The sequence below is a fragment of the Phoxinus phoxinus genome (genome assembly GCF_949152265.1).
Source record: "Phoxinus phoxinus genome assembly, chromosome: 25".
Lineage (NCBI taxonomy): Eukaryota > Metazoa > Chordata > Actinopteri > Cypriniformes > Leuciscidae > Phoxinus > Phoxinus phoxinus.
In genome coordinates, this window is record NC_136900.1 from 8,698,667 (window position 1) to 8,712,755 (window position 14,089).

Here is a 14,089-nt window from a genome sequence, read left to right on the forward strand (position 1 = left end):
AAGGGGCGGGTTCAAGATGAAGGAGGCGGGGCTAGGTGGAGGAAGACGCTCGAGCACATCAAGCAAAACAAAAGCGATCCAACGAAATATTTCGCGATTCGGTGAGTTAGCTAAAGTGGTTAAACACTTATTTATCTAATTTAAGAGCAGTTTAAACGTATTGTCTAAACGTGCAGCTGTGATTTAAACAGTTACTGAAAGTTAGTTTGTATCAGTTTAGTGCCCTTGAAACGTGCTCTTGCAAAATGTCTTCAGTCCAAAACGAAAACAACATGATATTGCTACGTTGTTTTTGAACATGGTATTGAGGTAATCGTATGTTTTTGTTATGCATCATGCACGTTGCAACGGGTTTTTCAATCTTTTAACGATTTAAATATATGATCATCCTGCCAAATGTTAAAAGGCACCTATGTATTTTTATGCATAAAGACTATATAATATATACTATACCAGTTTGAAGTATTATTTGGAAAATATTTGATATTTGCTAAGTTACATTGTTTTTTTCTGTACTCACGATAGCACTGTACTGTTAAATGTGTTCTTATTTATTTAAATAAAATGTTGTATTGTTTACTTATCTAATTTAATACCATTTGAACCTATTTATTTATTGTAATACAATTGTTTAATTATAATTTTTTATTTTTCAGATTAAGTTTGAAAACCCTTGCATTAGACTACAATAGTAGTACATAAATCGCAATGTACTTTGGTGTTACCATCGTTTGCACCATAGCACTTTCTTGTAGGGATCTCCTGGTTGCGTTCAACATGTATTTCTCTGTATCCTCAGGTTTGCTGATGATGTCGGGCTTTCCATCCTCTTCCTCCAAGAGTCTGACCTCGACGCCGCTGAAGTCCAGAGCCAGCGTCCCGCAGCGCAGCAGAAGTGTGGAGTCCACCGGAGACTCGACGTCCTCTCTGCTGTCCCCCATCTATCACGACAGCTTTGAGCTTTCAGACGAGGAACCAGAGCCAGATCAGCCTCAGCGCGTTCACAACATCACCGTCACGTTAGCTGAAGATGTCTCTCCCTCCAGGTGAGAGCTTGTTGAGTTGCACATCAAGGGAAGGAAATCCAAACCAGCACACCAGTTGTCATGTAAAATCATGTAAAATCAGACATGCTTTCAGGGATGAGGTGGACACAACAGGCCTGGGAGACAGATCTTCCAGTGGGAACTTCAGACTGAGTCCCTGGGAGCAGTGGATTGTGGAGAAAGCCAAAGAGGAGCGTGTCAGAAAACAACAGAAAGCGATGGAGGTACATGACAAAAAAACATTCTTTGTAGTTATGGGGATATTTTATGTTAGTACTACTGTTTTCAGCAGTGGTTTTTTAGTGACATGGACATTTTTATTTTATATACAGCACTGTTCAAAACTATGTGTTTGGGACGAAATTAATATGCAGGGACGCATTATATGATCCAAAGTGACACTAAAGACATTTATAATGTTACAAAACATTTATATTTCAAATAAACGCTGTTCTTTTGCAATTTCTATTTATCAAAGAATCCTGAAGAAAAAAAAAAAGTATAAAATATGAAGCAGCACAACTGTTTTTAACATTGATAATAATCAGAAATGTTTCTTGAGCAGCAAATCGTAATATTAGAGTGATTTCTGAAGGATCATGTGACATTGAAGACTGGAGTAATAATGCTGAAAATTCAGCTTTGATCACAGGAATAAATTACATTTGTACATATATTCACATAGAAAACGCTCATGTAATAATATTTCACAGTTTTTACTGTATTTTTGCAAATAAGGAACTCCCGCACACTATCGGTACTTGCAAATTAATATAAAAAAAACTTTTATTAGCATTTATTCACATCTCTGTAGGAGCAATTCAATGTCGCCCCCTCTAGGTGGCACACTCACTTTAAAAAAAACAACAACAAAAACAGCGTTGGTGAGCAGAATAGACATATTTTACGCAATTCAACTTTTTGTTGTTGTTGTATTATTCAGTTTGTGAATAGTTTTCATCAAAGCTATAGTAGTGTATGATAATAACCCTGGTCCGATAAGCATTCATTAAAGTTCATATTACAGGAGCTCACGCTGAAGGAAAAAGAGGAAGAGCAGAAGAAAGAACAGCAGAAGAAGAAAGTCGCCTGTGATTGCAAAATTCAGGAGTGGCTGCTAATGAAACGAGAGCAGGTAACGGTCTCTGTGAAACTCCAATCAGTGAGACTCAGGATCCATTTGAGTTTGTGTCATTGTGTTTCAGAATGGGGACTGGTCTCCTCCTCATGCTTTCTCTGTTTTTGTCCTCAGGAAAAGAAAGAGAGAGAGTCCAAAGAGTTTCAGAAAAGCAAAGAACAGCTTCAAGAGGAGAGAAGACGCGCTGAGATTGAAGAGAAAGCCCAGGAGAAATATAAGGAGTGGATGCGGAAGAAGAAGCAAGAAGAAACCGGGAGAAAGCTAAAAGAGAAGGTGTGATTTGTAGAAAGCATTATTCCCGTTGATCTTCACGAGGGTGTGTAGATGATGACAGGATGAACAATCTCTTTAAAAGGAAGAGGCAGCCAGAAGAGAGGCGGAAGAGAGAGAGCGCAAAGAAAAGGCGGAGGAAAGCTTTAAAGAATGGCTTGACGGCGTGAAAACGAAAGGAAAACTGAGCCGACGATCATCAGCATCCTCAGCCGGTGAGTGAACGGCACATTCGCGGTATTTTATAAGTTTGAACATGAAACATAGTCAGAAGAATATGCAAACTTTTTAAAGGAACACTCCACTTTTTTTGGAAATAGGTTGAGTTTTACCGTTTTCGAATCCATTCAGCCGATCTCCGCGTCTGGCGGTAGCACTTTTAGCATAGCTAGCATAGATCATTGAATCTGATTAGACCGTTAGCATCTCTCTCAAATAAATGACCAAAGAGTTTCGATATTTTTCCTATTTAAAACTTGACTCTTCTGTAGTTACATCGTGTACTAAGACCGACAGAAAATGAAAAGTTGTGATTTTCTAGGCCAATTTTCGGCTGAATGGATTTGAAAACGGTAAAACTGTTTTAACTCTATTTCCCAAAAAAAGTGGAGTGTTCCTTTAACTGGTACACACTGAAAAATATGTAAAAGTCCCTACATATCTAACATAAATATCCATAAAAAAGACCGAGATTCAAAGCCAAGCTTTAAAGTATTAACGTTATCACTTTCAGGAAACTATAACAATGTGAACTATCCAGCTCCGAGCTTCGTCAACCCCATTCCCTGGAAACCCATTCACGTTCCTCAGGAAGACCGAACGCCCAGGAAAAGTTCTGCGCGTAAGAGAACGGCTAAAGGCCAGTCGAGCCGCTGTCTCACACACACACCTAAAGACAAGAGACGGTGACACTGACATCTGCTGGTCTCAGTCCAGTATTAACTCTAATGAAGACTTGCTGCGTTTTTGTCTAGCAAGTGTTTTTTACATCTTTAAAAGACTCGTCCACTTTTCCTGTGATGGAATTATGAATTTGACTTGTATATTTTTGGTTGAATGTTAGCTAAATATGACCCAAATTAAAGATATTTTGGAAATACAGTAATTTTCCCAATATTATTCTGTACAAACATTTCAGCACATCCATCTGTTGAAAGAGCTCTTTGTCATTCACTAATGTTCAAAGGTTTGGGGCCAGTGAGATCTTTAATGTTTTTGGAAGATGTCTCTTCTCTATCAAAAATACAGAGAAATATTATTAAAGTAACAACAGGTAACTTTTGCTCTCGGGGTCCCCCTAGAGTTGGGAAACAGTATTGTCCTCTACTACTGTCGTAAACTCTGTCATACATGCACGTGCATTTGTTGACAACCATGATAGCCCAGAACACTGTAGGAGGAGTTCACATGCAGGTGTTCTGCTTGCGTCGCGTGTGAAATGTCTTCATCCAGGTACAGTGGCATATATTTCAGCAAGTCATATGAATATAATTTCATGGGTTTTATTTTTTTTCAAACGACAAATGATCGCGATGCTCACGTTTACAAGCCAGCGTCATTATAGTAGCCTAGTCTATTGGTTACCGTTTTACTGAATCTATATGATACTTCAATGCAATGTTTGAGTAGATATAATAACCATATATCGTCAATATTATAATATCAAGCTATCATAGATGAATCTGCAAATTTTACAAATCGATTTGCATTATAGCTTGAGGCAAGACAAATAAACAAATATCACAGACATGTTAGGTATCCTAAAATATGATTTTGTACATCTTCTATATTTACTTGCAAGAATGTAGCCCCTACCAAACTTGTACACACCCTTTAGACATAGGCTTTCATTTGATATTTGAAAGTCCGCATCGGTCGGTAGGGTTGCCACCTTTGATTTGTGAAAAACCGGGACACTCAGATTATTATTATTTTTGGGGGTCTGAGTTGTAGGTTGTAAATAGTATTTTCTTTGAGACTGGTGGCTCATCCGATTTTGTTGTGTTATCCTCCTCGTCCGTCTCTCCCCCCATTTCACACAATAGATGTAAATAGACAGTTTTTAAAAAGCTAGCTAGCAACTAAACTCATACTGCATCATCTTGGATGTGAGTTGATGCGCGCACGCGCGACCGACCTACCGACAGCTCAGGCAGTTGCTAGGCGATAAGTTGAGCTTCCAATCAAATAAAAGTAAACGCCTGGCATTGGCCAATCCACTGTTTTACCCGTTTTTACCATGGTTTTTACCCGTTTACGGACACAGGATTTGATGTACTGTACACAACTATGAAGAAAACACAGTAACAGTAGACGGAAACGGTTTAATTTGAAACCAGGAAATTCTACTTTAGAAGTAACGTTACATTTTCACAAAAAAACGTGTCCCGGGAAAGAATATGAATTTTCTGTGACTGTCGCTCAAAAAAGAGAACAATCCCTGGAAAACCGGGACGGGTGGCATCAGGCACCCCTCCTCCTCCTTCAGCTCAGGCCAGCGAGAAAACGCTATAGGCCGTGGGCCGGACCCCGAAATTGTGAATTTCACAGATCCCTGCCAAGGAACTAAGTGATTTGTTTACAGATGGCATGTAAAAATTCTTATAAGTAGTGTAATCATTGTTTCCAACGTTGATGTGTGCACATTTTATGAAGATATCGATTTAAACTCTTACATTTTTAAACGGGCAAATTTGTAGAACTACTAAATCGTAGCGCCAGAAAACGTAAACAAATCACCCGTCTCCTTGACAACCTGTCACGTCTCCCTGACAACCAACATATTTGATACAGTAACTTTGCTCTTTTTATAACGAAATCCTGCGATTTAAATAGTCTTTATATACTTTTTGTCTACACGAGCTATACTATACATTGTGCACTTACCGTCAGAAGACCTCTAACGTTATTGATCACCTGTGACATACATAGAAATTTACATAGACCGCATAACAACAAAGCGGGACGCGATTGACAGCCGGTGTGCGACAATCTGAAGTGCTGTAACGTTATACATGTTGCTTCTAGGGCAAAAAGCCCAATAACCTTATTTTCTCAAACAAGTTGGGCATCATTTGTTCAGTGTGCCCAGAAATGGGTTAACCTCAACACTGCTGAGAGTTTAATAGCTGAAAAAGCCATAGCAACATTCAATTTAACAGAAACCTGGAGAGCCCAAGATGTGCCAGTTAATGTGGGCTTCCATAGGGAATGCTACATGCTCATCACCAATAAAGAGAGAAATGGCAGCCAAAGATACTGAAGGTATGTATCAAATCCATAAATTCTGCAAATTTTCTATTAAAATAATTGTGTATTGATCGTGTAACTTTGGCTATGTGTGTATTGTAGTTAGTTTAAGAAAGTATGTTAAATAAACCTCACACTACCAGTGAATCTTAACTACACAAAGTGATTTTTTATTCATGTATATTTTTGAACACTATCTTAAAAATTGTATTGAAAAGCTGGAGATTTAACAAGGGCAAAAAGCATATTCAATATAAGATTACAGTGAATAGTGTAAGGTTGACAATGAATTGAACACAAGTCATTTTTTTAAAGGAATGTTTTATTTGAAACAAAGACATTACATGGTATTCTTACAAATCTAAACAGTGAGATTACTAGATTAAAAGTAACCACCTTTGATAAACACATTCTTTGTCATATTTGTCTACCTGACAATTCATCCTATTCATACTGGAATATATACCAAAATATTTTATATTCCTCTGTTCTACAGGAGAAGTTTGCAAAGCCTGCCAGACATACCTCCCCCAATGCAGCATGGATGGAGGATCGAGGGGGAATTCTATGCAGTTCATTGGATGACATTTCCACCAGCACCAAAAAGTGTCTTGGAGCTTGTGCATTGCCAGTGCAAAGCATTACAATGTGTGGGGGGGAACTGCACATGTAGAAAGCACCAGCTACCATGCACAGACATGTGTCTATTGGTGCTTTTCCACTGCATGGTACGGCTCGGTTCAGCTCGCTTCACTTTTCCACTGCGTGGTACGACTCGACTCGGTACGGCACGGTTCGGTTCGCTTTAGCTCGGTTGCTTTTCCACTGCAGTTAGTACCGCTTCAAAGTGGGTGGGACTGATCGTTAATCGTTGCCGCCTCTACTGGCTCGGTAGTCACTTTTTAGTTTTTTTAAAAATTTTAAGTTTGTAGGTCCGGTGGTAGCCGTGTGCGGCTAAGAGCTGTGCTACTTCTTGGAACACTTTTTCATTCCGTGTTGCCCCATCCAGCTCTCACTGGATCCACTCCTCGGCAACCAATGAGAGGAACGTCTGCACCTCGTCCACTGACCACGATTCAGCCATTTCTTGTTTGATTTTTTTTTTTACCTCTTTTGTCAAGTAAATACTCTAAAAACAGGTGCTACCGCGTTGGCTGTTGTCTGGCTATTTACATCTAGCGGGTTTAGTGTCTCGTGTCGCAAATACAATGACGCTGAAGTGACGATTTTGTCTGATCAATCAGTGATCTGCAGTGTTTTCACGTCACATTTAGTATCGGTACGGTACGCTTGGAACCTCAACAGAGGTGGTACCATTTAAAGCGAGCCGAAGCGAGCCATACCGTACCGTACCATGCAGTGGAAAAGCGCCAAAGCGTGCTGTGCCGTACCGAGCCGTACCATGCAGTGGAAAAGCACCAAAGCGTGCTGTGCCGTACCGAGCCGTACCATGCAGTGGAAAAGCACCAAAGCGTGCCGTGCCGTACCACGCAGTGGAAAAGCGCCATATGTAGGAACTGCACCAACGCTGTCTAAGGATGAAACACACAACATTGTGAACGTGCAGCCAAGGCCTGAGTACATCTTTAAATAACATGACACTAATAAAAGTTAATCTGGTTCAAGTTCGTTTTTGTCTGGTGTTGTAAATTCACTAAATAGCCCTAGTTAGCCGTTGATAATCTAACTCAGGGGTTTTCAAAGTGTGTGGCGGCCCTCCAAACAGTTTCAGGGGAGGATCAATGGAAGTGAAACTATTACATTACTTGCATTAGTTATCAAAAGGAGATCACACAGAATAGCCCACATGTGTGAGAGTTCAGATACAGTAGTTTTTGGGAACTGTTTTCCCCTCATCAGGCTGAAACTAATAAATGCCTTAGGACAGACCTTTGTTTATAACTGTTTGGTGCAGTAAGAAGTTATGTTCAGCAATATTAGGCTATTTTGGCTCAAATGTTGAGTGCCTATGGGATAAAAAATATATAATTATGATCCCAAAGGCATCCAGGAATTGAGCGAAACTTACCAAGTAAGCTAAAAATGTGGTGGGGGGCACGTCGTTTCCCACGCTTTGTTTGAAGGCACGCAGTCTCAGACTTTGAAAACCCCTTATCTAATGTTTGCCTTACTATAACATTAGCCAACTATACAAAATAAATCCAACGTGCACGTTGCCTCATGGAGATACCGTTAATACGTTGCCTACTTCACCAAAGTGAGGTGTTCCAAGAGCGTCTGCCTTCTGCCCTACAGATGTCGGCTTCACCATCAGGAGAGGAAACGCATGCAAAATATACAAAATACAATGTGCAATTAGACAGGAATCAGGAGATAACGTAAGCTAACTATATAACCGTGTGTGTTTTAGACATCTCCCTGCCCCAACATAGCTGATTCAAACTGTCAACTCATTATGAACTATGGAAGCTGTTCATCTGTGTTGGAGCAGGGAGTTGTCTAAAACAGGCAGGACAACGTGTAACTTACTCCTGGAGATGTTTGGGAAATACTCTCGCAGTACATAAGCTTCACTTCAAATAAGATAAATTCATATAACTGTTAGCTAGTTACACGGAAGGGGCTGAACGATGGAAAAAAACTTTAAAACTTTCTTCTTCTGGACGAAAAAAAAAAATAACTTCAGCGTCATAGTCAACATTTTAAGACAAATGCAAATAAGCCCTTGATAAACTCTTTACAACACACAGTTAAATAAATAATTAGCTTGCGGTATCCACAGAAAAAAAAGCTGATCCTACCATACAAAGTTACTTCAGGTGCTAACACTAGCCAACTTGCCGTATACTACATTTAAAACGACAAATAGCTTAGCATTACCCACGTGTGTAGCATTCGGCGAACATATGCCAAGACCAATGCATTCAGACTTTTTACAATGTTTCGGATAATGCTAGTGCTAATCAGTTACCTACCGTTTCCACGATGTGTGGTGCAGCCATACTGTAGCCAAAAAACGGAGGACTCGCCACTGACCGGCCGCCGCGCCCGCGAGTTCAGTTCACATCCGGGTCTTCGGGCACCGGTTCAAACAATGACGTGATTGGTCAACTCAAGTTGACAAGGTAACAACACGAGCTTTGATTGGTTCTTACTCCGGCTAACATTTTGTGGTTAGCTAGCGAGATTATATCTACGTTATATTTTTAATGTGCAACAATTGACGTTGGAAACAAGCAGTAATGTGCTCAACAACAATTTATAAAGCCAGTTATAAAAAATTAACCAGTTCCCTGGAGGAGATCTATCAAATCGAAAACTAAAGGAGAAAAACAGACTTGGCCCACTGCCTACTAGCCCAATGTTGATCCTCGTTCTGCCTTTAATGCGATCACTTTCTCGTTTCGTCTTTTTGCTTTCCTCCGACAAAACCGTTGCTTTCTTGCTTTTCTGTGCTGCTTCGGCCATGACTATAACATTTGGCAAACAAACGCTAGTTTGGCTCGCACGTCCGATTTTAAGGAAGTGGGAGTGGTGGTGGAAGTGACGTATATGCCGTAAAGCAGTCGAATTTTGTAGTTCTCTTTGTTCGCCGGTTACTACCCGAAACCCGAAGTTTAAAAGTACGATTAAAAACGCTACAGACCCCGTCAGGCTATGGCAGACGTGTCATTCAACCTATTGTAAGTCGATGTACCATCACAAGAGACTTGGAAATATATTATTAAGGTTGAAAAGTTACCTGGTGCTGCTTTAACATTTGAAATAACTGTTTTCTATGTGAATATACAGTTAAGTGTAATTTATTCCTGTGATCAAAGCTGTATTGTCAGCATCATTACTCCAGTCTTCAGTGTCACATGATCCTTCAGAAATCGTTATGATATGCTGATTTGATGCTCAATAAACTTTTCTGATTATTAATGTTAAAAATAGTTTTTCTTTGATGAATAGAAAGTTCACAACACCATTTATTTCAAATGGAAATTTTTTGTAACAATATAAATGCCTTTATTCAATTGAATGCATCCCTGATTAATTAACGCAGAACGTTTTAATTGGTATGGGGGGAAATGCCACAAACTTTTCCTTTAATAAATGTACAAAATACAATGTAAAAGTCTTTATTTTTCCACTTGATGATGTGCGTGATTTTCGAGACAATCGGCGCTTGTCCTCATGGTAGACTGCCGTGGTGTGTGATTTCACAAAAGACTTTTTCTGAGTTGAACAGGAGTCGTCATTAACTGGCTTATCTGCATTTCCCGAGTCAGCTTGTGACCAGACACAATGACCTCTGACCCCTGGACCGGGCCGAGAGCCAAACGCAGCCCTCGCACAGATGTGAGTATTGTCCAGCGCGCAGCGGTGCCTTGGAGATCTTTCAGCTAATGACGTGTGTGAGTGGGTGTGTGTGTGTGTGTGAGTGCATGTGTTCACAATACTGTAGATTTCATTCCTTCACATTCTCACAAACACGCGTTACTGGACCAGAGATACTGTAAGTACCACTAAATATTCTTTCTGTATTAAAACAAGTTGTAAGACTGATTTCCCTTTGATTAATTGCTAGATGGTCATACTAACTAAGACTATGTTTATGCAACTGACCCACATGTTGTTTGTTAGATATGGCAGGTAATTCTCAAAAGTATCACTAGCTGTGATAGTGTGCATTAGAGCAAGTGAGTTATGTGTTTATATCCTGTTCTGCTGAGCAAAGGTCACCTTTCAAGACAGCTGCGCTGCTTTGCATTTGTTTCGTTGCACTTTTTAAGACAGTCACACGTGTGTTCAAGTCAGTTTTTTTACATGGGAATCAGGTTAAGACGCTTCAGAAGAAATATTACAGGTTTTCTCGTATGCGCAGCTTGAATTATGCAGTTTCTCTCCCAATAGATTGCAATATTTGCCAGCAAACAGCAGAGATGCATTGGTGCAGGTGGGCAGGCGGCTGGACGTCTCACTTTCAGACACAGGTACACAGGGGTGTGTCTGTTTGCATTTGAGTCAGTGTTTCAAAGAAGGCAAAGGACGTGGCAGAGAACAGGAGTTAATGTTGTGTGACTGAGGTCAAAGCTGACTCGTTCGCTAACCTTGTTTTGACAGCATGGAGATTTCTTAAACATGTTATTTTCTGTGCTAGCTTAAAGAAATGTAAAAAAAAAAATATCTATGACAGACGTAGGTTAAAATTGCACTGAGCCTGTGACATTAGCACCCTGAATGAATCGTTTCAGGGGTCGGTGGGTCAAAATCCGCAAGTATTTATTGCAGAAATGCAGTCCACAGGGCAAGAGGATGAGGATCGCTGTGACTTTCTGTTCAAGATCATCCTGATCGGCGACAGCAACGTGGGGAAGACCTGCGTGATCCACAGCTTCAAGTCTGGGCTGTTCAGTGACAACCAGCACAACACTATTGGAGTGGACTTCACCGTTCGCAGCATGGACATCGACGGGAAGAAAGTAAAGGTCTGTGCACCGATTTATGATTTCAAATTTAAAAAGGGGTTTCCTTACATTCAGTATTAAGGCTGTATAGGTTGTATAGTATATCATTTAACATCAGGACAAAATCAATCAAATTGTTTAACAAGGCCAAAATCTTCTCCACCATTATACATACATACATATATATATATATATGTGTGTGTGTGTGTATATGTATATATGTATAATGGTGGAGAAGATTTATATAGACCCAGTAAATCTGTAGACTTTTACATTGTATTTTGTACATTTATTAAAGGAAAAGTTTGTGGCATTTTTCCCCCATACCAATGAAAACTTACTGATGGCGTTCTGTGTTTTTAGGTTTTTAATATATTTCTATACACTAAAAACAAACATTTTAGTAAAACCTTCATTTTAAACGGTTAATGAATTTTGTAAAAAAAAAAAAAACTTTAAAAGTTAATTTATTATTACCATTATTTTCTCATATTTTAAATATTTAAGAATGAAATATATATATATATTTTACATATTTGGAAAAAATAACTTAATTAATTGATAATTGATCACTTAATTTAAGTAGATCTACTCCATTTTGTTACTGAGAGTGCTGCGTGCTTCTCTCTCAGTAACAAAATAAACACAACTATGAAAGCTTGTTTCCGCTAATAAAACATTTTAAAAGGTAATTGCGACTTTTTATCTCACAATTGCAAGTTTAAATATTGAAATTCTGACTTTATTTTTCACAACTGCGAGATGTAAAGTCAGAATTGCATGATAAACTCACAATTGAGTGTTATAAAGTCAGAATCGTGTGATAAACTCACGATCAATCAAAACTGTTTTGATAGATTGATTATAAAGTATATTTGAGACTATAAATCTGGCTATGTGCGACTATAGTTTGAATTCATTACTTTTCTTTGCATGACACTTTGACATTACAGTACAGGATCTTTTGGCATTATCCTGAAAATTGTATAGGCATTCATATGTGTCGTAGAACGGAAGTGAGGCTCTCGGGAGCGCGTCAACGTCACGTCCTTTTGATTTTACTGGCAAAAACATCCCGATTCCTCCACATAAATATCAGGCTTTCATAGGCAACCCAGACAGCAAGATAGTGTCGGCCCAGATCCGGTACACGTGGAAATTTCCACACGCAGCAGATGTGGATCTGTTGCCTAAGCGATGTAAATTGGCACCACTACTAGTCAAAAAATACCATACCAGTACTTACATTGTTCACTAAACCAAAAATGGTTCTTCTGACATCATTTTTATTTATTTATAATTTTGCATGTCTAGGAGAGGCACTGATAAGCCATTTGTGATTGTGTCTGTCTGGAGTTCAGATGCAGGTCTGGGACACGGCGGGACAGGAGCGCTTCCGCACCATCACACAGAGTTACTACCGGAGCGCCCACGGCGCCATGATCGCGTACGACCTGACCCGACGACCCACCTTTGAGTCTCTGCCGCACTGGATACAAGGAGTGGAGCAGTACGGAGCCGCCAACGTCGTCTTCGTTCTGATAGGTCAGAAACACGGATTCACAAACTTTTTTTATCAACCAAACCCCCATATTTACTTGAGGTTTTAGAATCAATATTTCAATAATTCGACAACACATTTGCATGATCATGGTTATCTGATGTTGGTTAAAGTCGTCATGAAACTTAAAGGAGTAGTGCACTTTAAAATGAAAATCACCCCATGATTTGTTCATCCTCAAGCCATCATAGGTGTATATGACTTTCTTCTTTCAGACGAATACAATCAGAGTTATATAAAAAATAATAATGGCAGTGCATTGCAACCATCAGTTTGAAGCTCAAAAAAGTGTATCTATCCATCATAAACGGACTCCACACGGCTCCGGGGGTTAATAAAGGCCTTCTGAAGCATTTGTGTGAGAAAAATATTCATATTTAAAACTTTATAAAGTAAAATAACTTGCTTCCGGCCAAACAAACATACGGATTCCACTTAAGTCTAAGCGCAACTTATGCAAGTAATGCGACGCACTGCTGATATTTACGTTACGCCATGATGCAAGTTGCACTTTAGGTAGACTGCGTATGGCTGATAGCTAGAATTTTACTTTGTAGCGTGTTAAATATTAATATTTTTCTTACACAAACTCATCGGCCTTTATTAACCCCCCGGAGCCGTGGCGTGTGGAGTTCGTGTATGATTAATAGATGCACTTTTTTGAGCTTCAAACTGATGGTTGCAATTCACTGCCATTATAAAGCTAGGAAGCGTCAGGATATTTTTAATATAACTCTGATTGTGTTCGTCTGAAAGAATAAAGTCATATACACCTAAGATGGCTTGAGGGCGAGTAAATCATTTTAATTTTAAACTGAACTACTCCTTTAAGATGCGATAGTCTTTTCTTAGCTGTGACATTATTGTATTGATATTGTATATCCAAGTGAAACGCCTTCTCGAACAAGAACAAATGTGGGCGGGGCTTGATTTTATCCACTGGGAACTGATTGGATGGTTGTGGTTTGCTATTGGTCGATCTCATGTGAGTGACTGGTTGCCCCGCCCTCACGCCAGTGAAGAGAGAGGAAGTTATCCTGATTAAAGATTACGAGGCACATGAATTAAAGACAATTTCAGCTTGAGACATTAAACGGCAAATAAACTAGACATTCACGATGTGTTTTCCGTCCTGCAGGAAATAAGTGTGACCTGGAGGCGCAGCGTCAGGTGCTGTTTGAGGACGCGTGCACGCTGGCGGAGCGGACCGGTGCGCTGGCCGCGCTCGAGACCTCCGCAAAACAGTATCGGAACATCGAGGAAGCCTTCGAACTGATGGCCCGGGAACTCATAGTACGACACGGAGGAGTAGTCCATCAGGACAACCAATCAGATTTACCCACAGTTTTCTTGCACTTGGATTCTCATTCAATAGATGGAGAACATAAGAAGAGGTCATGTGACTGCTGAC

The 14,089-nt window shown here is 39.7% G+C and overlaps 2 protein-coding genes across 13 annotated transcripts; both read left to right on the forward strand.

The window, feature by feature from the left end:
- Positions 1–10,035, forward strand: ccdc34 (coiled-coil domain containing 34). Of its 5 annotated transcripts, XM_079603493.1 has the most exons (8): positions 1–101; positions 800–1,046; positions 1,141–1,270; positions 2,074–2,181; positions 2,299–2,457; positions 2,540–2,669; positions 3,188–3,295; positions 9,899–10,035. In XM_079603493.1, exons 1-8 carry the CDS (start codon positions 17–19, stop codon positions 9,943–9,945), a joined length of 1,014 nt encoding a protein of 337 aa, XP_079459619.1. In that variant the 5' UTR covers positions 1–16; the 3' UTR covers positions 9,946–10,035. The 5 variants fall into 5 exon arrangements, with proteins under 5 accessions (XP_079459619.1, XP_079459618.1, XP_079459621.1 ...); XM_079603492.1 differs by lacking the exon at positions 9,899–10,035 and having other exon boundaries at positions 3,188–3,555; XM_079603495.1 differs by lacking the exon at positions 9,899–10,035 and having other exon boundaries at positions 19–309; positions 1,129–1,270; positions 3,188–3,555.
- On the forward strand, positions 9,899–14,088 carry rab19 (RAB19, member RAS oncogene family; the record flags this gene model as incomplete). 8 transcript variants are annotated; one of them, XM_079603498.1, is made up of 6 exons in its annotated part: positions 9,899–10,008; positions 10,070–10,165; positions 10,564–10,643; positions 10,950–11,138; positions 12,479–12,662; positions 13,817–14,088. In XM_079603498.1, the coding sequence occupies exons 3-6, from the start codon at positions 10,593–10,595 to the stop codon at positions 14,086–14,088; spliced, it is 696 nt and encodes a 231-aa protein (XP_079459624.1). In that variant the 5' UTR covers positions 9,899–10,008; positions 10,070–10,165; positions 10,564–10,592. The 8 variants fall into 8 exon arrangements, with proteins under 8 accessions (XP_079459624.1, XP_079459625.1, XP_079459629.1 ...); XM_079603499.1 differs by lacking the exon at positions 10,070–10,165; XM_079603503.1 differs by lacking the exon at positions 10,070–10,165 and having other exon boundaries at positions 10,995–11,138.
- Position 14,089: the final 1 nt, after the last annotated feature.